Below are 26,686 nucleotides of genomic sequence, written 5' to 3'. Positions count from 1 at the left end.
ACCTGTGTCCAGATGTCCAGTTGACCCATAGTTGACCCATACCAGTCGGTCACACCTCTCACATTTAGAGACAAACGCCTTCATGAATGACGTTCATCCTCTCTGAGTTCAACCATCGAACATTCACAGAATTTAACACAGTGTGGAATCTGGAAGTTTCAGTCCAATCACAATCACTCCTGGGAGGAAAGTGTGTCTTTGGGCGGGATCTAAAGAGTTAGAACAAGTATATTTTGTTTTTCAAAGAGTTAAACAGAGTATACTTTGGTAAGTGCCAAGAACCCAGCCTCGGCTCATTACTGTCTCAGGGCCCTCTTGAACAAGAACAATCAAGGCGGAGTGTTGAAATATTAATTAGAGAATGTTGTGCTCGGTGTTGTTTCAGAGTTCTCGTGTGAGGCTTTGCTGCATATGTAAGTGATCTTTCTTTTTTTTTTTTTTTTAAACAGCGGTTGTTTTCTCCCTCAGGAAACCGGCGCACGCGGAGGGAGGACAGTGTATGTGACGCGTTGATCATGCGCTACCGCGCGTGTGTGTGCTGTCCCCTGAAAATAGCTTTTTTAAGAAGTGTGTGTTCTAACATCTAAAGGGAATTCTATATGAATGATTTGCATGTGACCCCTAAACATGGGCCTTTCCTGTGTGCTCTGTGAGTGCCAATGACACACCTTCTGATGATAGGCTTAGCGTGTTTGCCACATCAACAGCCCACCAGGAAACTGCCCAGAGTCAAAGGTTCCATAACCAGACCGGTACAACAGCAGCCTAATCCAAATAACTTTAACTAAACAAGGAATGTTGTCATTCTTCCTAACATGATCCAAATGTCAACATGTGACCAAAGAAGCATGAGTTCACATCATCAACAGATATGACATAGGGATTTGGCACACATTCTCATTTGTTCATTTGTAGGTATTTTTGAACTAAAATTCCTTTCTCTTTCTCTCTCTCTCTCCCTCCCCCCACCCCACCCCACCCTCTCTCTCTGGACCTCTCTCACTCCACCCCCCTCTCTCACTCCACTCTCTCTCTTCTGTCTCTCTTTCCCTCCACTCTCCCTCTTTCTCCTCTCCCTCTCTCTTCATTCTCCCATCGCACCATTCTCTCGCCACCCCCCTCGCTCTCTCTCGCCCCCTTTACTCTCTCTCCGTTCTACCTCACTATCTCTCTCTCAAGTGTGGGCAGGTATCAGCTTTACATACTGATCCACTGATCCTGCTGTGGGCTGATGAGACCACCATAGTCATTGGCTAATTAATTACAAATGCATGCAGACAGAGAAGGAGCGATAGAGAGGGGGAGCGGGCTGGTGGGGCGGGGGTAGCGATGTGACAGAGAAAGGGGGAGAGGGAGGGGGTGGTGAGAGTGATGGGGGGAGATGTGAAAGGGAGAGAGAGCGGGAGCGGGAGAGTGGGAGAAAGATGAGAGAGGAATTGTGACGTGAGTGGTGGGAGGAAAGGAGAAGATTTCTGTATCGTTGTTTACTTTAAAGACCCGTTTCCACCTCGGCCATTAATGCAGTCAGTAATTCTTGCGTGTGACTCATCGGCTCTTTATAAAGTAGGTCAGTAGGTTTTTTTGCTCAAAGTTCTAATAAGACTTGCAGAGTTCTAAAAGCCCCCGAGTTCTCTGGGGGGGGGGGGGGGTTTAAGGCTCCCACGCTCACCTCTACAGTATCATGCCAAAAATGGTGGAATAGATCATTCTGCCCAAAACATGTCTTGCTAGATGTCAATGGTTATCCTTTTCATTCTATTGTAGTAACTTGTCCTACATTGTATATATGCCTAAAATGATCCCATGTCTGTCTCAAGGCAGGTAGCCTTGTGGTTAAAGAATTGGGCCAGTAACCGAAAGGTGAACAAATCTGTCGAAGTGCCCTTGACCAAGGCACTTAACCCTAAATGCTCCTGTATGTCGCTCTGGATAAGAGCGTCTGCTAAACGACTAAACTGTTAAAACATTTAAATGGAAGACATTGATTCTGGCCCTTAGAACGAGTCAGGATCAGCTTTGGCCTACCTCTTCCCTAAATATTTATGGGGTGAATTTCAATTCTGATTTATGGTCAGTGTTGGCAACAGCATGTTAGAAGGGACAACAGCAGACATAACTTCACATGAGTGATACCCGGCGTCTGCCGCTCCCCCTTTTAACAGTTTCTTAACTCATCCTCCCCATCTGTCCATCTGCAACCCACCCAATCTGGCTGGCCCCTGTCAGCAAGTACGTATGTGTGCTCGCAAGTGTGTGTTTGTGTGCTGGAGCACATTTGTAGCTACTCCTTTGATTATTCTCCCAATTAAACTCTTAAACTCTTATTTTCTTTTAAAGAATACTGAAAATACTCCAATATTTGTCCTTCCACAGACCTCCTGAATCCTTTAACTACAGCCTCATCTTCTGTTCTTCCCTCCAACTGAAACACTCACTCGCTCAGTAGTGTATGGACCAAGGTTGTTCTTCCTCAGACAATAACTTACTGCCATTCCCTTTATCCAATTCTAATGTGAGGATCTTTATTGTGCGTGTTCCTTTGACCTCCTGCCTCTCTTTCAATGAAACAGCGCAGGGGTTGGCGGACGGGGGCGGCGAGGAGAGAAACAGCGAGACAAAAGCTGATGAGTTTCAAAAGCTGCAAAAGGAGAGAAAGAGACAAGGAACGGAGGAGGTAGAATGAGGGAGGAACCCTTTAAATCATCATTTTAAAGTAATTAGAAACCTGGCGGGGCCGGACCGGGACGGCCGCACAGATTGCCTGCTCCCGAACACAAAACCAGTAATGAAGTGGAAGGCAGAAGGGAGTGACGGGGGACAGATTTCTTTGGGTTAGCTATAACTGGCCCTAAAGTTCCCCTCAGTCTGTGTGGGTGTAAAGAAAGCTGTATTCATGAGGTGTTAACCATTTTGTTTATCTGATGGCTGAATTTATTCAAAGTGTTGCCGCTATGAGTGACAGATGGCTGCGATGTGATGGATCTGAGCAGAAGTTGACACATCCGTGAAGAAAAAAAACAGGAGAAAAGGAGAGAAAAGAGAACCCAGTGGAGAGAAACAATGTTTAATGTGCTGCCCTGCCACAGTATCTGTGCGTTAGCGATGTCGATAATGAGTAGGCCTATTATATGTCTCGTATATTACGCCCAGGAAGCTCTGATTTAAACTCCCGTTACACAGCTCTGAGAGCGCTATAATGTCAAAATATGTTAATTACTCGCCAACAACTATATTCAGTTACTCCCGTTATGGCCGGTATGTACTTCCAATAAAAGGATTAAATAAACATGTCAAAACAACCGAAAAGATGGCGATTCGGCACCTCCACTCATTAGCCCACTGCCACGCATAGGTCAGAAGTCTACAACAGCTCATTACAATCGGGGGGCTGAAGAGGCCTTTTGTTTTGGGTTACTTGTAAATTAGTATTTAGATATTTTTTGGGGGAAGTACATACTGGCGGTAATGGGAGTAAACGAAGACCGCTGATCAGCTAAACTCCATATTTGGTGAGTAACTCATGTATTTTGACATAATAACGCTTGCAGAGCTGTCAAATTGGAGTGAATCGGAGCTTCCTGTGGGGTGGGTATAATTTGTGGAACGTTCCAACAGGAATATGTTCCAAAAACTTCGTTGCCAACAAATAACGCATGTAATGTAGCACGATCAATTAACCTTGCTAACGAATAGGCATCAACTCACCAGGTAGTTTATTCTTAATGTAGTTTATTCTTAATGCCATAGGCTACCAGAGTGAGGACAGACGTGGAGAGTTAAACACAATGAAATAGCCCACTCCCTACCCGGTATCTTATTCGATCGCAATACAACTTTGTTCGCGTTGTTTGTTGGAAACCTTGTTATTTACGAAGTTTTTGGAACAGATTCCTGTTGGAAAGTTCCACAAATTATACCCACACCTTCCTGTGCGTTAAAGAGACGTGTCATACGCATCGGTGTTGCCCATGCTATTTCGATGTTACCAATCTGGTGGTAATCAGAGGCTATCTGAGCTCACCGCTCTAACTGGTTCTCAGATCATATGCGCATAGGAAATGTGATTGGAAAATAGCTGTGGTGAACACTGATAATATATTTTTCAATCGAACACGTTGTGATTTTATAATTGGTTCCGACCTGCATGAAGTTTGGTCTGGAGTCGGTACATTACATTTACATTACATTTAAGTCATTTAGCAGACGCTCTTATCCAGAGCGACTTACAAATTGGTGCGTTCACCTTAAGACATCCAGTGGAACAGCCACTTTACAATAGTGCATCTAAATCTTTTAAGGGGGGGTGAGAAGGATTACTTTATCCTATCCTAGGTATTCCTGAAAGAGGTGGGGTTTCAGGTGTCTCCGGAAGGTGGTGATTGACTCCGCTGTCCTGGCGTCGTGAGGGAGTTTGTTCCACCATTGGGGGCCAGAGCAGCGAACAGTTTTGACTGGGCTGCGCGGGAACTGTACTTCCTCAGTGGTAGGGAGGCGAGCAGGCCAGAGGTGGATGAACGCAGTGCCCTTGTTTGGGTGTAGGGCCTGATCAGAGCCTGGAGGTACTGAGGTGCCGTTCCCCTCACAGCTCCGTAGGCAAGCACCATGGTCTTGTAGCGGATGCGAGCTTCAACTGGAAGCCAGTGGAGAGAGCGGAGGAGCGGGGTGACGTGAGAGAACTTGGGAAGGTTGAACACCAGACGGGCTGCGGCGTTCTGGATGAGTTGTAGGGGTTTAATGGCACAGGCAGGGAGCCCAGCCAACAGCGAGTTGCAGTAATCCAGACGGGAGATGACAAGTGCCTGGATTAGGACCTGCGCTGCTTCCTGTGTGAGGCAGGGTCGTACTCTGCGGATGTTGTAGAGCATGAACCTACAAGAACGGGCCACCGCCTTGATGTTAGTTGAGAACGACAGGGTGTTGTCCAGGATCACGCCAAGGTTCTTAGCGCTCTGGGAGGAGGACACAATGGAGTTGTCAACCGTGATGGCGAGATCATGGAACGGGCAGTCCTTCCCGGGAGGAAGAGCAGCTCCGTCTTGCCGAGGTTCAGCTTGAGGTGGTGATCTGTCATCCACACTGATATGTCTGCCAGACATGCAGAGATGCGATCACCTGGTCATCAGAAGGGGGAAAGGAGAAGATTAATTGTGTGTCGTCTGCATAGCAATGATAGGAGAGACCATGTGAGGTTATGACAGAGCCAAGTGACTTGGTGTATAGCGAGAATAGGAGAGGGCCTAGAACAGAGCCCTGGGGGACGCCAGTGGTGAGAGCGCGTGGTGAGGAGACAGATTCTCGCCACGCCACCTGGTAGGAGCGACCTGTCAGGTAGGACGCAATCCAAGCGTGGGCCGCGCGTGCCCAACTCGGAGAGGGTGGAGTGGAGGATCTGATGGTTCACAGTATCGAAGGCAGCCGATAGGTCTAGAAGGATGAGAGCAGAGGAGAGAGAGTTAGCTTTAGCAGTGCGGAGCGCCTCCGTGATACAGAGAAGAGCAGTCTCAGTTGAATGACTAGTCTTGAAACCTGACTGATTTGGATCAAGAAGGTCATTCTGAGAGATATAGCGGGAGAGCTGGCCAAGGACGGCACGTTCAAGAGTTTTGGAGAGAAAAGAAAGAAGGGATACTGGTCTGTAGTTGTTGACATCGGAGGGATCGAGTGTAGGTTTTTTCAGAAGGGGTGCAACTCTCGCTCTCTTGAAGACGGAAGGGACGTTGTAAAACTTGTTGTACATGATGTAGCCTAGGCCTAAAACGTTCCATGCTAGAGTTGTCCGTGATGAGATTTGAACTCGCAACCTTTAGGTTGCTAGACGTTTGTGTTATACGCTCGTTTTATGCCTTAAGTAACCACATGTCTTATGTAAGTATAACAAACATAACGTATCATACTAATTTGAGTCTAGTCTAAGAGACCAGGTTGGCCATCCATGGAGGATCATGTTCAAAATGTCCCTTTTGATTATTAAATCAAACACTTTAAACGCCTTCAACGAGGTGTCTGAAGCAGTCTCATTTCTATATTATTCTGTCATTCTGTGACCTGATTTCTCAATTCACACGACATCTGGAGCCTAAATACTGTCAATTAGAGAACATGACTCAATACTCTCTAAAATGCCCCTCAATTTAGCCTGGTTAAACCGACTGCTAACTGTTGAGCTTGATGATGTATTCACACATTTTATATCTATCAATGGTGGGAAGTATAATTTAAAAAATGGGCCCTTTGAGTCACCTCTCTCCATTGGTGAAGCGATAATTTGATAATTAGTGGTGAATTGCATTATTAAATCATTAGTATATGTGCGTGTGATGGCACGTGAGTTAAGCAAAGGTTTGCGGGGTTGAAGTGGTGCGAGAGAGAGCCTCGACTACCTGCCTAAACAGCTGAGGATCGATTATCTTGGACAGCCCTCTGTACCCCTCCAGCCCTAACCCTCTCTCCCCTCCTCTCCTCCTCTGCCTCTATTATCTTGGACAGCCCTCTGTACCCCTCCTCTCCTAACCCTCTCACCCCTCCTTTCCTCCTCTGCCTCCATTCCCTACCGCTTATCTGACGGACAATAGATCCTAAATCGCCTCGTTTCCATCTCAATGAGTTAAGCCCAACAAGAGGCGAGGATCAGGAGACCAACTCCACACCACAAATGTCGGGCGATCACTTGAGCAAATGGGACGTCAATGACAGGAAGAGAGGGAGGAAAGAAAGGGAAGGTGTGGGTCTCCTAAAATATATATTTTTTAAGAAAATGCTAATACGTCTCGTGAAGAATAGATGGGATTTGCGAGGCTCGCTCTAATTCTGCTATTGTTGAACTCGCGTGCAGACGGGCGAGATTGACACACCAATCACGTGAGGGAATGAGTTGTGTGTGAGTGTGTCAGAGCTGGAGTAGTGAAAGCACGCTCACACAATAGGCAGCTTCGGGTTGGCCGAATGTCTGGCCAGCAGTTTAAAGAGAATCAAAAGAGGTCTTAAGAGCAAATCTCTCTCTCTCTCTCTCTCTCTCTCTCTCTCTCTCTCTCTCTCTCTCTCTCTACATAATCCGCAATGCGAGACTCTACACAGTGTAATTTGCCTTTGATTGCTCTCTCTCTGTGAGAACACTGAGTTGTATTAGAATATGCAGACTCGTGTATTCGCAGCCTAATAGAGAATAAACAGAACAGTTCTCACTGCATAGAATAGAATAGCCTGCAGTGAACAGGCTATATAGGCATAATACAGCTATAGAATCAGTCTATAGAATGTATTGAGTTACATTAGAATGCATTTCAAGAGGGTTTCCACAATCGCAGCCTATTTGATGTAGATTGTGGCAAACACTTTGCCCAAGTGTGTTTTACATTTACATTTAAGTCATTTAAGACGCTCTTATCCAGAGCGACTACATGCTGTTGCTTCTCTGGTAGGCCCCTACTATAGCCAACAGATCGTGTTCACAGGTATAACCTAGTTCATGGGTCTCAGAATATTTGACATTCTGCGACAGATGGGTCTTTAGAAGGTGCCAACTAATACTAGTTCCCTCTGGAAAGGCGAGTGTTCCCTAAGAGTTGTGTGTGTGTCTGTTTTACTTTCGGAAAGAAGAGAAAATCTCTTAAAGAGCCGTGACGAGGCCCAGGCCGTCTTCTAAATGTATTTTAATACCCTGTCCGATTCATCCACCATCTCCTGTTTAATGAAAGGAGTTGTGGCCGGGTCTGGCTGGGGCAGGCTCATTATGCTGCCGTTAGGTGAAGTGCTGTGTGAGCGCAGCGGAGCTTAGGGTCCCTACAGGCCGGCTCACAGGCACAATACACCAGGCGCTGCCTCCAAACAGAGGCCCCGCCATGCCATTATACTGCCTTTGCTAACGAGCGTTTCATACGCCTTTGATATAATATCACCATTGAAATCTGGATAAACCTCCCCGCGCTAACAGCCAAATCCCATTTGATACGGGTGTGTGTATGCGACTGTGTGTGACTGTGCTGGTGAGTGTGTTGTCTCTTCACCTGCGCAGCTCTGTTCTGGCAGACGAGGTTATGGAGGCGCGCGACGCGCTGACACGCATGTTAAAACGGCCGAAGAACACCGGATTTCATTAACGAATCCCCTCTCACATGACATCTCGTGAGCTGATCTGAGCTGAGTCGGAATTAGAAGAAAATCCATGTTTAAGTAGATAAAGTGGATATAGCCGATTCTATTGTGTCAAATCTGATCTGATAACAGTTATTGGATTAAGCCACACGGGGGGGTAGTCAAAATATCTAGACGGGTCTTGGTGAATAGAGTTATGGAATTATGAATTACAATGAAATAGCCACATTGGAGAAGCATAGGAAACTGTTGCACTTTTTTTTGGTTTGTAGTCCAATATCTCATACATTTGTGAAGCATGGCTATAGGCCGACACAAGATTTGGACAGACCTTTCAAGTTTCTATTGTCACCTTCATTAGTATGGGTGGCAGGTAGCCTGTCGCTAAAGAGCGTTGGGCCAGTAACCAAAAGGTGGAAAGAAAATCTTATTTTTTTAAGTCAATGAGAACAAAAACACACGAGAAATAGAATTAAGAAGAACATGAGATAGTAAAGTAAGCTATATACAGGGTCAGTGCCAAAACCATATTTACAATGTGAAGGTATACTGGAGTGGTAGGGTTAGATAGAGTGCCTTCAGAAAGTATTCAGACCAGTTGACTTATTCCACATTATGTTACGTTACAGCCTTATTCTAAAATTGATTAAATCATTTTAAAAAATCTCAGCAATCTACACACAATACCCCATAATGACAAAGCTAAAACAGTTTTTTTTAGAGATTTTTGCTAAATAAATAAATAAATAAAACAGAAACATCACATTTACATAAGTATTCAGACCCTTTACTCGATACTTTGTTGAAGCGCCTCTGGCAGCGATTACAGCCTTGTGCCTTCTTGGGTATGACACTACAAGCTTGGCCCACCTGTATTTGGGAAGCTTCTCCCATTCCTCTCTGCAGATCCTCCCAAGTTCTGTCAGGTTGAATGGGGAGCATCGTTGCACAGCTATTTTCAGGTCTCTCCAGAGATGTTCGATAGGGTTTAGGTCCGGGCTCTGGCTGGGCAACTCAAGGACATTTCAGAGACTTGTCCCGAAGCCACTACTGCATTGTCTAGGCTGTGTGCTTAGGGTTGTTGTCCTGATGTTGTCCTGTTGGAAGGTGAACCTTTGCCCCAGTCTGGAGGTCCTGAGCTCTTTGGAGCAGGTTTTCATCAAGGATCTCTCTGTCCTTTGCTCCATTTATCTTTCCCTCGATCCTGACTAGTCTCCCAGTCCATGCCACTGAAAAACATCCACACAGCATGATGCTCCCACCACCATGCTTCACCGTAGGGATGGTGCCAGATTTACTCCAGAGGTGACGCTTGGCATTCAGGACAAAGAATTCAATCTTGGTTTCATCAGATCAGAGAATCTTGTTTCTCATGGTCTGAGAGTCTTTAGATGCCTTTTGCCAAACTCCAAGAGGGCTCTCATGTGCCTTTTACTGAAGAGTGGCTTCAGTATGGACACTACCATAAAGGTCTGATTGGTGGATGGCTGCAGCGATGGTTGTCGTCCTGGGAGTTTCTCCCATCTCCACAGAGGAACTAGAGCTCTGTCAGAGTGATCATCAAGTTCTTGGTCACTTCCCTGACCAAGGCACTTCTCCCCGATTGCTCAGTTTGGCCGGGCGGCCAGCTCTAGAAATAGTCTTGGTGGTTCCAAACTTCTTCCATTGAAGAATGATGGAGGCCACTGTGTTCTTGTGGACCTTCAATGCTGCAGACATTTTATCGTACCCTTCCCCAGATCTGTGCCTCATCACAATGCCGTCTCGGAGCTCTATGGACAATTCCTTCGACCTCATTGCTTGTTTTTTGCTCTGACATGCACTGTCAACTGTGGGACCTTATATAGACAGGTGTGTGCCTTTCCAAATCATGTCCAAGCAATTGAATTTACTACAGGTGGACTAGAATCAAGTTGTAGAAACATCTCAAGGATGATTAATGGAAACAGGATACACCTGAACTCAATTTCGAGTCTCATAACAAAGGTTTGAATGCTTATGAATAAGGTATTTCCGTTTTCTATTTCTAATAAATTCGCTAGAATTCCTAACGACTCGTTTTCATTTTGTCATTATGGGGCATTGTGTGCAGATTGCTGAGGATTTTTTATCTTATTTCATCCATTTTAGAATAAGGCTGTAACGTAACAAAATGTGGAAAGAGTCAAGGGGTCTGAATACTTTACCAATGCATTGTATATGATGATTGCATGTACGTGTGAGTGTGTAGAATGTGCATAGAGTGAGTGTATAAGCATCCTTGACAGTGGTGCCGTGACCCGGATCTACAGTTGCGCTGGGCTTGCTGTTGAGTACATTTGAGGGGTGTAGCACATGGGGATGTGTGAAACGTATTCCTCAGCCTGAAGTATCCCCACTTGCGCCAGCGAGGCACCAACTGCTAAGATGCTTCAGGTGGGCTGTCACGTGTGCTAGCAGAGGTCCTGAGTTCGTGCCAGATATTGGCCAAATTGGGAGGAAGTGTTACTCGCTACGCAAGCAACGTCCTTTACACATAGAGAAGATATAAGGGTCAGTGCAGATAGTCCGTGTGGCCATTTTTTTAGCTACTTAGCAGTCTTATGGCTTGGGGATAGAAGCTGTTCAGAAGTCTTTTTGTGTCAGATTTAATTATCCGGTACCACTTGCTGTGCACAAACAGCGGAAAAAAGTCTATGGCTTGGGTGGCTGGAGTCTTTCCTTTCACACCACCTGATATGATATGTGGCGTCCTGGATGGCAGGGAGCTAGGCCCCAGTAATGTACTGGGCTGTCCACACCACCCTCTGTAGCGCCATGCAACCGAGGGCGGTGCAGTTGCCATAGCAAGCAGTGCTGTGGCCAATCAAGGTGCTCTCAATGGTGCAGCTGTATAACTTTGTAGGATTTGAGGGCCCATGCCAAATTATTAAACTTCCTGAGGGGGAAGAAGCGCTGTTGCACCTTCTTCACAATTGTTTTTTTGCGTGTGTGTGAAGCTCTCGACCTGCTCTACTGCAGCCCCGTCAATGTGGTTGGTGGCATCCTCACCCTCCTGTTTCCTGTAGTCCACGATCCTTGGTCTTACTAACGTTGACGGAGAGGTTGTTGTCCTGGCACCACACTGCAAGGTCCCTGACATCCTCTCTGTAGGCTGTCTCATCGTCACCAGTGATCAGGAATACGAACTTTGTGTCTCCAGAAAACTTGATGATGGTGTTGGCGTCGTACATGGCCATGCAGTCATGGGTGAACAGGGAGTACAGGAGGGGACTAAACACACACCCCTGTGGGGTCCCCTTGTTGATGGCAGTAATGTTGCATACCCTCACTACCTGGGGTCGGCCCGTCAGGAAGTCCAGGATCAATTTGCAGAGGGAGGTGTTTAGTCCCAGGGTCCCAAGCATTTTCACTTTTGTTAGCCAAATTTGAATGTATATTACACATTTTAATTTACAGGTTAGCTAGGCTGACAGTGGTAGGTCTACCCTTTCTTCAGGGTTTGGGTTATTGGGGGAAAGAGATGCTGATCTGTCAAGGACAAACAAATGTGCATTCTTAAAGAGTTGAGGGGCTCTTTGGGTTGGGACAGGGCTACAGAATACGATTTCCCCTCATAATTGGTCCTTTACAAAAAGGGATGGACAGGCTTCTGTTCAAAGCTTCTCAACCAAACATATCAGCCTGGTCTCATAGATTAGACAGAACTTGGTAAAAGTAAATCCGGGACACTCAAATTAGTATGATATGTTTTGGTATATTTGGTATAGTTACATAAGACAGAATGTTATTTAAGGCAAAAATAAAAGGAAGGTGGTTGGCTGAGGTGGATGGGTAGGCATATAATGCAAATATTTAGCGACCCAAAGGTTGAGTGTTCAAATCTCTCCAAGGACAACTTTAACATTTTAGCTAATTGGAAACTTTTCAACTATTTACTACTTTTTATCTACTTAGCATGTTAGCTAACCCTTTCCCTAACCCTAACCTTGACCCTTTAACCTAACTCCTAACGTTAAACGTAACCCTAACCCATAGCCTAGCTAAAGTTAGACACCTAGCTGAAGTTAGATACCTAGCTAAAGTTAGCCACAAAAAAAAAAATCTGAATTCGTAACATATAATACGTTTAGCAAATTCATAGCATATTGCACATTTGCAAATTGTAACCATATTGTACGTTTGGCAAATTCGTAACATATCATAATAATTGTAATACGTAACATATCATCCTTAATGGATGATGGACAACCACAAATTAATACATACCATACGAAACTTAACATATCATATTAAATGGAGTGGTTTGGGTTTAGATACAGAATAATACAAAATACTCTGAGAGCAGGTTGAACATATCAATCTTCTGGTGAAGAACCTGATATGACCCTGTGGATAATGCATCAATAGCCTAATGATCCAGTAAATTGTAGGCTGCCTGGCATACAGCAGAGAACAATACAAGTCCCTATTCATTGTCCATAATGACCCATATTTGTCTTTATATGCGACTGTAGCTATACTGTCTGTTACCCGAGTGCTTTGTCCTCTAGCTCAGGGGCACTGCGCATCACAGCGCCCCGCGTGTGTTTGTGCGCAGACTCATTAAACAGACCAACAATACGTAAATAATCAACGGAAACTAAACATTAAAATCAAGCCTTGCCTTTAGACCACATATCTGTGCCAAGTTTATCCGCACAGTCCAGGAATCTCTAAGCAGGCTTAGAGGTCTTTTAGAAGTCCCCTTTTCGTTTTCAACGCGCGGATTGGTTACAGTGCAGCTCATTTGCATGCACCGCGGTATAAACCCTCCCGCCACTGCAGCCCTCTCGCGCTGGGAGAGCACACCTCGGAGCGAACACGGCGGAGAGAGTTAGGGCTTTATTACCTCGTCGTCCTAAAACGAACACTGTCGTACCCAACGAGACTTGGAAAGTGATTTTGTTTGAATAAATAGTTGAGCCAAGCTCCAGCCAGTTTTTAGTGGATTTTTGTTGTGTTATTTAAATTAGAAGGATGGGTATGAGAGGGTGGAATTGGTGGGTGCTGGTGTGCACCTCGCTGGCTGTCCTGCCCGCTCTCACGGAGGGCAAGACGGTGAAGTATGAGACATTTGAGGAGGACGCCCCGACGACTGTCATCGGAAACTTGGCCAAGGACATTTCAATCAGCCCCTCCTCGGGCTCCAAGACTAATTTCAGGATGATGAAGCAGTTCAACTCGTCTTTTATCCGTTTGAGGGAGAGCGACGGCCAGCTGACTATCGGAGAGAGAATTGACAGAGAGAGAATTTGCAAACACACCCTTCACTGCCTCATCGCATTTGATGTGGTCAGCTTCTCCAAAGAGCAGTTCAAACTCATCCACGTCGAGGTGGAGGTCAAGGACATCAACGACAATTCCCCCGAGTTCCCCCGGAAAGAGTCGAGTTTGGAGATCTCCGAAAACACAGCTGTGGGCACGCGGATCCCGTTAGACTTCGCTGTGGATGAGGACGTGGGTTTGAATTACATCCAGAGCTACCAGATATCCGTTAACAGTCACTTCACCATAGATGTGCTCAGCAGAGCCGACGGGGTTAAATATGCGGAGCTTGTGCTCATGAAGGAGCTGGACCGTGAGACACAGGCTTCCTATGCGCTCGAGCTGGTTGCTATGGATGGTGGCAACCCGTCCCGCACTGGAACGACTCGCATCAACGTCAAGGTGAAAGACTACAATGATAACAGTCCGGTGTTCGACAGGAACAATTTCTCAGTCGACCTCCCTGAGGACGCACCGGTAGGGTTTCTCTTACTGGACCTGAACGCAGAAGACCCGGATGAGGGGCTGAATGGGGAGGTGGTGTATGGGTTCGGTAACCAGGTGCCATCAGAGATTCGACAACTTTTCAGAGTGGACCGCAAAACGGGACGCCTCACCCTTGAGAGCCCCATTGACTTTGAAAGCAAAAAAACGTACGAATTCGACGTCCAGGCGACTGACCTGGGTCCAAACCCGAGCCCGGCTATCTGTAAGATAGTGGTGCAGGTGCAGGACGTTAACGACAACGCGCCAGAGATCTCCATCACGCCTATGACCTCCATCACGGCGGGAATCGCCTATATCACGGAGTCTGCGGCACGCGAGAGTTTTGTTGCTCTAGTCAGCACCTCGGACAGGGACTCTGGTGCTAACGGACAGGTGCACTGCACGCTCTACGGCCACGACCACTTCAGGTTGCAGCAGGCGTACGAGGACAGCTTCATGATCGTGAGCACAAGCCCGTTGGACCGGGAACAAATCCCTGAGTATAATCTAACAGTGGTGGCAGAGGACTTGGGTTCCCCACCATTCCGGACCATCACCCAGTACACCATCCGGTTAATGGACGAGAATGACAATGCCCCTGTGTTCAGTAAGCCGGTGTATGAAGTGGCTGTGGTGGAGAATAACGCACCGGGTGCTTACATCACTACGGTGGTCGCCAGGGACATGGACTTGGGCCACAATAGTAAGGTGAGCTACAAGCTCGCTGACGCCTATGTCATGGGCTCTCCGGTGTCCGCTTTTGTCTCACTGGACCCCGCGAGTGGCTCCCTTTATGCACTCAGGAGCTTCAACTATGAAGTCATGAAACAGCTCGAGCTCCGCATCACAGCCAGCGACGGTGGGTCCCCGCCCCTCACCGGAACCACGACCGTTAACATTAGGATAGTGGACCAAAACGACAACGCACCTGTCATCAACCAGCCCGTGCTCAATAATGGGTCCGCAGAGGTTCTGCTGCCCCGGGATGCGCCCTCAGGCTACGTCATCACCCGGGTGGAGGCGCAAGATGCTGATGAGGGCTTGAATGCAGAGCTGTCCTACAGACTTGCCTTTGGAGAGGCATCCGTGTTCTCCGTTAACAAAGCCACCGGAGAGGTCTACCTCAACCGCGTGCTCAGTCACGGCGTGGACGAGACCCTGCACGTGACCGTCACGGTGAGTGACAACGGGAGACCTGCGCTCACCACCGCCGCCACGCTTCACTTCCTCATCATTGCGGGCGCCCCTCCGAGCGACAGGACCGTGTACCGGGCAGGCAGCAGGGAGGCCGGGGAGCACACACCGTGGGACCTGTCAGTGGTGATTATCATCGTCCTCGCGGGGAGCTGCACGCTCCTGCTGTTAGCCATCCTCCTCATCGCCACCACCTGCAACCGGCGGAAACGGGACAAGACTGGAGATGACACTGACTCGTACGGGGAGAAGGAGACTCTGGAAAGAGGCAAAAACAACGGCGACAACCCACTGCTGCCGCTCCACGGAGTCGTGGGAGGGTTTGAAGCCCACACCTTCTCGAGCCAGCCTGGTTTTGCCGGGGAACACACTGGTAGCAGTGACCTGTGCTCCGCCTCAGAAGATGGGAGCGAGGCCCCGTGCGTCTACGAACCGGACAGCAAACCCAAGGTGAGATTCTGTTCCCTCTCCCTCTCCCCCTTCCTCTCACTCTCTTTCTCTGCATGTGCAGCCTCATACAGTGCTCTTGAAATGTGTTACTGTCCATGGTGCTGAACTGTGCTGTTTCTCTTTTCCGCAGGGCTACTCCACTCTGCCCGGCTACGGAAACGGCTACAATAATGGTAAAGAAGTGGTCAGACCAATCACCATCTGGAAGGGCAACTCCTACACCACCATCTCCGCAAGAGACCCCGCATTCAGCGGGAAGGACAGCGGGAAAGGCGACAGTGACTTTAACGACAGCGATAGTGACATCAGTGGCACCGACCTGAAGAAGGAGGGAGCACTGGTACCCCCCATGGGTGGCCAGAATGGTAAGAGATACTTCTATTTCTGTACCATAACCATTACAGTCATTCGAAGGAAGTCAATGTGTACAGGGTTTTGCGCTTCTGTTTGGTCGCACAAGGAAACTAAGCTCTCTTTCTCTCTCTCACACTCTCTCTCACACTCTCTCTCTCACACTCTCTCTCTCTCTCTCTCTCTCTCTCTCTCTCTCTCACACTCTCTCTCTCTCTCTCACTCTCTCTCTCTCTCTCACACTCTCTCACTCTCTCTCGCACTCTCTCTCTCACACACTCTCTCACACTCTCTCTCTCTCTCTCACATTCTCTCTCTCTCACACTCTCTCTCTCTCACACTCTCTCTCAGGTCTATGGGCGTGTACCAGTGAGTGTAAGATTCTGGGTCATTCTGACCGCTGCTGGAGCCCTTCCACTGTCCACGCTAACACCGGTCCCTCGCCCGTCCCCACCCCTACCGGCCAGACTCTCTCCTCCTTCAACAGTCTCTCCAAGACGGCCTCGCTGCCCCGAGACTCGCTCCGGCGGGACAATTATTACCAGGCGCACATCCCCAAAACGACCGGCCTGCAGAGTGTGTATGAGAAGGTTCTGCATAGAGAATATGACTATGTCCTGGTCACTCCTCCCATACCCATGAGAGTTCAGGAGATGAGTGAAATCACTATCCCAGTCTACGGTCCGACCACCACACGGTGTCCCAGCAATGAAGTCTAAAGAAGAACCTAAATAACAGCATTCAACAATGTGTTTCATTTCGTTTATAAAACCATGACAATGAGAATTACATGTTGCTTACAAATGTAGGAGATTATTTGTCATGCAAATGAGTTTGTATATCCTAAAGAATATTTGTGTATTTTGAATTTTTAAGTGTTTCAATGTAAAAGTCACATTTGGACTCTGTATCCAATCACTGTTATGACTTTGTTGGACATATACTGTGTAACTTATGCAAGGATTTGTACATAAAGAGAGTTTATTTTTTTATAAAAATCATAATTAAACACCGACGATGTGTACATATGAATTGTAATTATACTGATTCTAAGGCATGCCTACTATTCAAATGGCCCAGAAACCACGGTTCTGATGCCGGAGACCCAATGTATCAAGTTGATAACTATGTATGAATTTATTTAAATACAATGATGTAATAATTGTTTCGATTTTCTATCACCATATTCGAAAGAAAATAAACGTTGAAATACCGTTTTGAAACCTTAATCTTGTCCCTGACTTATTTCTGTTCACTCACTCCTACATCAACCTATTTAAGACATGCTACTCTTAGTCCTGGAGGGATAAGGGAGCTCAATGAAAAGTGTTTCTATGTTATTAAACAGAGGCATATTAATCAAGGCACTTTTCCCCCTTTGACAATTAAATAATAGCCCTAATACTGCTGTACAATTGGAGCCGAGAGGTGTCGCTATTAAAAAAACGGTGCGCTCTGACAGGACAGTGGAGGAGTGAAGCGGGACATTTCACCTACAACCGAATATAAACGGCGAACCTCGTCTCGTTTACATTTGATTGATAATTTAGTTTGACTATTGGCAACAAAACGATCTTGCGGTCTAATCATTCTCGCCAGAGGCTAGCAGTCGGAGCCAATCAAACTCATCAATAAGATTAACACACTCATCCGTGTATATTATAATCTCCGGGGGTTTCTGCATGTCTAAAGAGTCTAATACAGTCTGTAAATCGACCTCCTCAAGGCACAGAATAAAAAACAGTTGCGCACAGCACTCAATTATAACGCACACGCCCAATGGGCGCCTATGCGTAAAAGCACGCCTGATACGTTTGGATAGAGAACTATAGTCGATTGACTATTGCCTTTAACCACAGGATGTAATTCATGTGTTTGGTAATAAAGCATGTAATGATAACTCAATCAGCGCACATACAGCGGGAACTAGATACCCCACGTCTCCTTTGAGATAAGCATTTTGGATGGATATTTGTTCCCATGGGGCCTTCAGTGAGTGGCCCATACTGTATCGTTAGCTCGAGATAGGACGCCACACATTCCACAGGATCCACCTTGGACCTTCGGCCCGTTAGAACTGAGGGAGAGAGAGGGAGAGAGAGAGAGAGAGAGAGACTACTACAAGAGCAGCTCCAGATACCCTCTGACTGAGCGTATTGGATGTTCCAGGGTGATTTAAGGAAAGGCTTCCTTACAGCCTCTGCATCAGCTGTGCACGTTTACTTCATTTGTGTTCCACCTACGGAACAATCCGCGTTCCCGTTTGAATAGGACTCCCAAAGAAATGTTGGAGAAATACATTAATATAACCCAGACGTTTTCCACTGCGCATCATATATGCCGGTCAAATGTAAAGACACACATGTTGACAAAGGGCTTTCTTAGGTTGTGTAGGCCCATGCTGTCTGGACGCGTTTTGCACAGAAGGTAGCGCACTTGCCCTGTTGTTGGTTCAAGATCCGAACAGCCTGTTCTCTCTCAGTCTTCCAAAGCCATAACATCGTTCTACTCTGCATTCCTTGATGGACCCCTGTCCCGAGGCAGGGCGCCAAGCCAACATAATGACCATTTTAAAAGATTCCCGCGCGCATACTTTCATAACAATCATCGCGCATGAATAGGCAGTTTGGTTAGCCCTGCCCTGTCCCAGAGAGAGAGAGAGAGAGAGAGAGAGAGAGAGAAGAGAGAGAGAGAGAGAGAATAGTGGACACCTTTGCTCAGGCTCTCAGACCCACTCGCAGCCATGGCGGAGAGTTCAGATAAAGTGCCCATCGCTTTAGCGGGACCCGAGGACCTGCAACAGTTTATGCCACCTGTAAGTAGACTATCATATATCGTTGCTTGAGTTTCTAAATGATATACCTGTGCCAGGTAGCCTAGGCTAGGGTCAGGAGCTTTATGTGGCCATTCCACGAAGACACCTGCTAATCTTTACGTAGGTGTTGATGTTGAGTTGGACTTTATGAAGGCAACGCATTATAAATGATTTATAAACCTTTTTTTACAAACAATTTTCAATTTGCGAACCCAGTATAGGTGGCATTCATGTAAATGATTGATGTGTTCATTTCAGGCATACACTGCGGTGGCAGTTAAACCGGTGGCCACCGGCCGCCTGCTGAAGTCCGGGATTGTGGTTTTGATCGCCGGGGCAATACTGCTGCTGTTCGGGGCTATCGGAGCTTTTTACTTCTGGAATATTAACGACAAACATGTAAGAGTTTTAAAATGAATCCTTCTGTAATAATGGACTACAGCGAATTCAATCGGCATTGGGCCTTGAACCAGCGACTCTAGTCTCTGGCAGGCCTAATGTTAAAAGCTGATAAATCATATCATTGTGTTGAGCTATGCCATTTAGGTGTTGGAGCGCTTGGTAGAAGTCAAGAGCGTATAATGAATGGAAGCCTTGTGTTTCTGAGACTTGGGAGGGGGGAGGGGAAGGGGGGCTCATAGGGTCCTGCTGATGTCCCGGGGACGAGAGGTGTAATCGAGGTAAGCCTAGGCTACTGTCGAATAATAAAACAATTATGTATATGATTTGAATGCATTTGGTAGCTATAGGCCTGCAGTTTAAATGCATTGCCTGAACGAGAATAGGAAAATCATTTGGTTGTTTTTGTCGCTGCTTCTAGGATGGAGATGGGGGTGTCTACAAAGCCCACCCATTATGAAGAAGGAGAAGAAAACACTCCTGCCCCCGAGCCAGATAGAGAATCTACCCCCCCCCCCACCAAACTCCTTCTTGCAGGTGTTATAACATTCCCTGTGTGTGTGTGTGTGTGTGGCAGGTCTACAACGTCCACTACAGCATGAGTATTAATGGTAAGGTGGAGGAGGGCTCCATGGAGATTGATGCTACCAACAACATGGAGAGGTTCCGTACTGGGAGTGGAAATGAGGAGGCAGTGGAGGTCCACGACTTCCAGATTGTACGTTTGAAACAACAACAACAGAAATGATTCCAATCCCAATTGGTCCATTGAAGGCTAAATCAATTTTGTAACATGTCAGATGCACATGGTTATTTTCTTTACAAGCAACTTCCTCTCCACCTCAGGGTTTAACTGGTATCCGTTTTGCTGGAGGAGAGAAGTGTTACATTAAGACCCAGGTCAAAGCTCATCTGCCTGACGTGGAAACACTCAACAAAGACTCTCTTCTATTCGACCTGGTAGGAATGACCTGCTCTCTCTCTCTCTCTCTCTCTCTCTCTCTCTCTCTCTCTCGTCTTTCTGGCTGTGTGTATTTCTGGGTTACCTATGACCACGACACACCTATCTCTACTGTCAGACACAGTTAACATTGGTTGTGTGTTGTGGGGGGTTGGGGTAGATATAGAGACTGAGTTCATTTAAGCGATTACAGGAGAGATGTATGATGAACTGAGTGGTTTACTGGCTGGGTTGGCTGTGTGGTTGTGTGTGTGTGTGTGTGTCTGTGGTTAGTTGGCTTGGATGTGTTTAGCCCGAGGGTAAGGGCTTGTACAAGTAAAGGAAGAGATTGTAGCAGATTGGTATCCAGCCCCAAACATGAGCTCTCTCTCGCTCTGATCTGGAGGATCTCTTCTGCCACAAACTATCCCCAAACAAGACCTGTGATCTGGACTCACCTGACGTACATAACTCCCCCACCCCCCATACCGCAAGTCATGTGTGATAACCCTAACTGTCATGTTGTCCATTTCTCTCAAAGTGAAGTCAGTTAAGAAGTATTTGATGGGAAGGTGAGCCGAGAGGACACCCACACACACCCGCCCGCCCGCAAACACACATACACACGCGCGTGCCACTCAGAGAGAGGGATTGCTTTCACTCGTGAGTCATGTTTTCACAGTCTCTCTCTGGCCAAACTGAAATGAGGCGGGTTGGATCAACACACTGATCTTAACAACATCTGAACAAACCTGTCAAGCTGTCACAGTGCTGCAAGATGTCTGTGTTTCTGTCTGCGCGTTTGTGAGTGCGTGTAAGCTGTCCCACTGCCCAAATGAGGCTTTCTGATTATTTAAATCAGTTAGCGCTGTGTATGCTCCATGCACACATCATTAAACATCACGCAGGCCATCGCACGCGCCCTCACACACACGCCTCTCTGCCTCGTCAACAGCCGTTTATTTATTCCACTGTGTGTGCTAGACAGTGTATGTTTGTGTGTATGTTGGGCTCAGTGAGATGTGGTTATAATAGTAGCTGCAGGCTGGTCTTCCAACAATATCCCAGTATTTAAATTTTGTCCAGGAGGTGGCATAAATGTCTATGGGTGAAGTGAAAGTACAATACATGACCAAAAGTACTTGGACACCTGCTTGTCGAACATCTCATTCCAAAATCAAGGGCATTAATATGGAGTTTCATGAAGCTCCCGACAAACAGTTCTTGTACTTACGTTGCTTCCAGAGGCAGTTTGGAACTCGGTAGTGAGTGTTGCAACTGAGGACAGGCAATTTTTACGTGCTATGCGCTTCAGCACTCGGTGGTCCCGTTCTGTGAGATTGTGTGGCCTACCACTTTGCGGCTGAACCGTTGTTTCTCCTAGACGTTTTTACTTCACCATAACAGCACTTACAGTTAAATTTGACAAACTGACTTGTTGGAAAGGTGCCAGGTTGAGTGGCACTGAGCTCTTCAGTAAGGCCATTCTACTGCCAATGTTCGCCCGTGGAGATTGCATGGCTGTGTGATCGATTTTATACACCTGTCAGCAATGGGTTTGGCTGAAATAGCAGAATCCACAAATTTAAAGGGGTGTCCACATACTTTTGTATATATAATGTAAGTAAGGATGAAGGTTGGTACCATAAAAACCTTGACGGTTAAGTTTAGGCAATAACTCTGACTGGTTAAGGTAAGGTTAATGTTTGTGACAGGGTGAAAACAATAACTCTGACTGGTTAAGGTAAGGGTTAATGTTTGTGACAGGGTGAAAACAATAACTCTGACTGGTTAAGGTAAGGGTTAAGGTTTGTGACAGGGTGAAAACAATAACTCTGACTGGTTAAGGTAAGGGTGAAGGTTTGTGACAGGGTGAAAACAATAACTCTGACTGGTTAAGGTAAGGGTGAAGGTTTGTGACAGGGTGAAAACAATAACTCTGACTGGTTAAGGTAAGGGTGAAGGTTTGTGACAGGGTGAAAACAATAACTCTGACTGGTTAAGGTAAGGGTTAATGTTTGTGACAGGGTGAAAACAATAACTCTGACTGGTTAAGGTAAGGGTTCATGTTTGTGACAGGGTGAAAACAATAACTCTGACTGGTTAAGGTAAGGGTTAATGTTTGTGACAGGGTGAAAACAATAACTCTGACTGGTTAAGGTAAGGGTTAAGGTTTGTGACAGGGTGAAAACAATAACTCTGACTGGTTAAGGTAAGGGTTAATGTTTGTGACAGGGTGAAAACAATAACTCTGACTGGTTAAGGTAAGGGTTAAGGTTTGTGACAGGGTGAAAACAATAACTCTGACTGGTTAAGGTAAGGGTGAAGGTTTGTGACAGGGTGAAAACAATAACTCTGACTGGTTAAGGTAAGGGTTAATGTTTGTGACAGGGTGAAAACAATAACTCTGACTGGTTAAGGTAAGGGTTAATGTTTGTGACAGGGTGAAAACAATAACTCTGACTGGTTAAGGTAAGGGTTAAGGTTTGTGACAGGGTGAAAACAATAACTCTGACTGGTTAAGGTAAGGGTGAAGGTTTGTGACAGGGTGAAAACAATAACCCTTACCTTAACCAGTCAGCGTTAAGGTTTGTGACAGGGTGAAAACAATAACTCTGACTGGTTAAGGTAAGGGTTAAGGTTTGTGACAGGGTGAAAACAGAAACCATTTTAAACGATTGCCTGGGATTGAACCCGCGATCCTCGCCTGGCAAGCCGCTCGAGAGTAATATGTGCTCACGTTGCCCCTATTGGACGGTAATTGAAGGCATCTCCAAACGTCCTCGGGACGTGGACAAACGTTGAATACGGAAGTCTATCCGGTGTGATCTTGCTGGGTTGTCGGTTGTGATTTAGTGATGGGAAATATGGGCACGATAAACTCTTATCAGAGTCAACACACACACAAACACAGATAAACACAGACAGACAGAGAATGGGTTAGGTAAACTCATCAGTCCTGCACTGGAGAACGCTTGCTGTTGCTTGTCCACCAAGCTAATAATTTAAAATGAAAAATAAAAGTGTGTACATGTAGGTTAGATGATAGCATTCCCCTAACTATCTATCACTTGTTGAGTAACCAGTAACACATGTATATTACTCTAGTAATACAAAAATATTATTCATGTTAGCAGTGTGTGTGTGCATGTGTGTGTGTGTTTGATCTACACATCAGCAGGGAGACTTTATAAAATGTAGGCCATCCTGCTTTTCCGTTCAGCTTGTTGACTTGATGTGAATGATTCTTGACGTTGTTGAAGCGCCTAAACGCTGGAGAGAATCTGAGGGCTTCTCATAGACAGGAGAGCTCCTGTGTCTTCGGCTGAATCTACCCTTGGGGATGAGTAATGTACGTTTCTAACCCAGATCCAATCTGTCTGTCTAATGAACACCAGGTCAGGAACTATATATTTACAAGAAGGCTTGAGGGATATCCCTTTTGCGCTATATGCACTTTGCTTGGTTTCATTAAGAAAACATGCAAAGGGTTAAAACAGACAATGAGGAACGAGACAGGAAACCACATCAAAACAAACAAGGGGGTCGAAAGAGTCGCAAGAATATTGCAATTATACAGGAAAATCAGTCAGACAGTGTAAGCCCAGGGACATTCCTTAAAAGCTTGTCTGTCCGTCTGTCTGTCTGTCTGTCTACACGGTAGAGCCGAGAGCTACTTTTTTTGTTTCTTTTTGTTTTTATTGTCACATCCACTGGTGCAGTGAAATGGGTTGTTTTAATTGGGCTCGATTCAATCTGTAGCGCTGAAGATCTGCACGGTCGAAATTTAAAACGCCAATGTTCCAAGCGTTCGCGGAGACTGCGTTCACGCCACGGTAAACTGCACATGTCGGCTCAAATGGGAATGACCTTTAAACGTCAAAGCGCAGATTTTCAACGCTGTAGATTGAATATAGGCCTTATAGGATACACATTTTAATCTTCATCCTGTAATTACATTAATCCACCCCCCCCCACCTCCCCTATCTCTCTCTCCAGGAGGATGAGGTGATGCCTGCTAAGTTTGAGGAGGACTCTCTGATCTGGGTGGCGGCTGACATGCCCCTCTCTGACCCCACCTTCCTCAGCTCCAAGATCCGCGATTTGTGTGGAAGCCTGCCAATCTTCTGGCTCCGCCCTACCTACCCCAACGGTACCCAATTAGCACCTTTATATTCTCACACACAAGTCCTTATATGGGAGTAGTAAAGTGTGTATTTGAAGGACAACAATAAGTTGTGAAAGCGACTGGTCATCTCCAAACAATGCACATAGCAACATGATGCACTGGAGATAAGCAAAACAGTATAATTAGTATTTTCTTTTCACAATTAGTATAAAACATTAAAAACACCTTTCTAATAATGAGTTGCGCACGCGCATGCGCCCCCCCCCCCCCCCACCCCACTCTACAAGGTGCTGAAAGCGTTTCACAGGGATGCTGGCCCATGTTGACTCCAATGCTTCCCACAGTTGTGTCAAGTTGGCTCGATGTCCATTGGGTAGTGGACCATTCTTGATACACACAGGAAACTGTTGAGCGTGAAAACACAGCAGCATTGCAGTTCTTGACACAAACCGGTGCGCCTCGCACCTACTACCACACCCTGTTCAAAAGACACTTCAATCTTTTGTCACCCTCTGAATGGCACACATACACAATCCATGTCTTAAAAATCCTTCTCTAACCTGTTTCACCCCCTTTGTCTACGCTGATTGAAGTGGATTTAACAAGTGACACCAATAAGGGATCACCTGGTCAGTCTGTCATGGAAAGAGATGGTGTTCTTAATGTTTTGTACACTCAGTGTAGGTGTGGTGCTTCCAAAGGGGGCTCCAATAACGCCCTGATGTCAACATATGTTGTGTTGGCCTAGATGGCATATTGACGGTCTCTGTGCTCTCCCCAGGTGTGCAGAGGAAGAGGAGGGCAGCCCCTCGGCAGCGCCGCCAGGCACCGGGGGCAGAGGAGGAAGTGGACCCGGAAGCAGAATTTAACCCTGAGAACCCCTATCATGTGAGTGCCTTCGCCCACTCAATCAGCGTGCTGTGTAACTTCAAATTCCAGCAGCACAGCTCGAATGTTTGGCCTTCATAGACCGTGTTTGTTGTGTCACCACAGGCCTGTTCTAACAACCAGACTGCACATCCTCTTAGAGACACAGTATAATGTTACGCACTCACGCCCATGTCAACAGCTGAGTGTCTGACAACGGGTCAAATGGTTCCTGTCCCTTCTCTCTCCCAGCATGCACAGCTGTGTGAGCAGGAACAGATGCTGGGTTCACGGCATCACCCTGAGCGGCCACGCTTGTCACCCCAACTGTGTGTGTGTGTGTGTGTGCACGCCTGTCCCTCAGAGCATGTGTGTGTGTGTGTGTGTGTGTGAGAGAGAGAGAGAGATCGCTGTCACCCTGAGTCTGTCTGCGCCTCAGAGACTCCTTTAGAATACCAAACTAAAGTTCCATTGAGGCTCTGTGTGAATAGCTCCACTATGAATCTCCCCACGCCCTGTACCCCCTCCATGTGTAGGCCTCTAGACTCCCCCTAATCCCGACTGCTCCTCCCCCAGGCATCCCCAGACATAGAACTCAGTGTTTGCATTTCAGATAAACCATTAAATAAGAAATGATATTCCTTAGTTCTTCAGAGATGCATTTCTACATAGACATGTCTACAGATGCTGCTACTACCAGTATTTAACACGACTTCTCCCCTCTCACTCAACCTGTAGCGTGGTCTGGAGGGCGAGGAGGGCACAATGACCTTTGACCCCATGCTGGACCACCAGGGCGTGTGCTGTACGGAGTGCCGGAGGAGCCACACCCAGTGCCAGAGGATCTGTGAGCCCCTGGGCGGGTTCCAACCCTGGCCCTACCACTACCGCGGGTGCAGGGTGGCCTGCAGAGTCATCATGCCCTGCCGCTGGTGGGTGGGTCGCATCCTGGGCATCCTCTAAACACCCCCTGCCTAGACCTGGAGTGGTAGAATCCAGAGAAAGACAGGTGGTGGAGAGAGAGAGAGAGAGAGAGAGAGAGAGAGAAAAGAAAAACAGAGGGGGAGGGGGTGAGATAGGTCAACCAAATTGAGTACTTAGCTTGGCTAGGTATAGTGCAGTTCACTTACGATTTGGGCAAGGGAGGAAGAGTGAGACAAAGATTATTATTATTATTTTTTTTTAAAGGGGAGTGAGCAAACAATCAATCAAGGATATTCAGTTTTCAACCATAACAGAGAAATATGTATGCTGTAAGACATACGGTAGGTAGGCTACAATACCATACGTTGTATATCATTATTCATACCATACTCTTTAAGAGTACTTGCATACTACATACCCTGTGGTGACATCAACCTGTCTGATCTTGTCACCTGAAACCAAACATTAAAAGACTTTATATATTTTCTGTAGTTTTCTCATTAGTGACTGACACGACGGTTAGTGATGTGTAAACTTACCTTTCAGTTTTTCCTTTGCCTTTTTGACGGAAACAAACGTAAGAAATAACAAGTCTTCTGTAGGCAGAAGTTAAAGTATACCGAGTTGGGACGAGACTGTCAGCTGTGTGTGTCTGTAGCTATTCATCATGCTAGTGAGAAGTGTTTCTGTCCTCCAGACCGTTGCTATTCATTTCCCCAACAGTTTCTCCAGAAGTAGAGCCTACCAACATCTA

At 46.5% G+C, this 26,686-nt stretch overlaps 2 protein-coding genes across 2 annotated transcripts; both read left to right on the top strand.

Annotated features, from left to right (window-relative positions):
• The first annotated feature begins 12,940 nt into the window (after positions 1-12,940).
• On the top strand, positions 12,941-17,063 carry LOC115101727 (protocadherin-8-like). The gene is made up of 3 exons (XM_029621196.2): positions 12,941-15,507; positions 15,638-15,872; positions 16,210-17,063. Exons 1-3 carry the CDS (start codon positions 13,090-13,092, stop codon positions 16,575-16,577), a joined length of 3,021 nt encoding a protein of 1,006 aa, XP_029477056.2. The 5' UTR covers positions 12,941-13,089; the 3' UTR covers positions 16,578-17,063.
• A 1,499-nt stretch (positions 17,064-18,562) lies between these two features.
• On the top strand, positions 18,563-26,416 carry LOC115102762 (leukocyte cell-derived chemotaxin 1-like). Its single transcript, XM_029623034.2, has 7 exons — positions 18,563-18,673; positions 18,932-19,072; positions 19,650-19,790; positions 19,919-20,032; positions 24,012-24,165; positions 24,923-25,029; positions 25,747-26,416. The coding sequence occupies exons 1-7, from the start codon at positions 18,602-18,604 to the stop codon at positions 25,969-25,971; spliced, it is 954 nt and encodes a 317-aa protein (XP_029478894.2). The 5' UTR covers positions 18,563-18,601; the 3' UTR covers positions 25,972-26,416.
• Positions 26,417-26,686: the final 270 nt, after the last annotated feature.

Source organism: Oncorhynchus nerka, linkage group LG20 (assembly GCF_034236695.1).
Source record: "Oncorhynchus nerka isolate Pitt River linkage group LG20, Oner_Uvic_2.0, whole genome shotgun sequence".
Classification (NCBI taxonomy): Eukaryota; Metazoa; Chordata; class Actinopteri; order Salmoniformes; family Salmonidae; genus Oncorhynchus; species Oncorhynchus nerka.
Note: the sequence above shows the minus strand (reverse complement) of the source record. Positions and strands in the feature narration are given on the sequence as shown.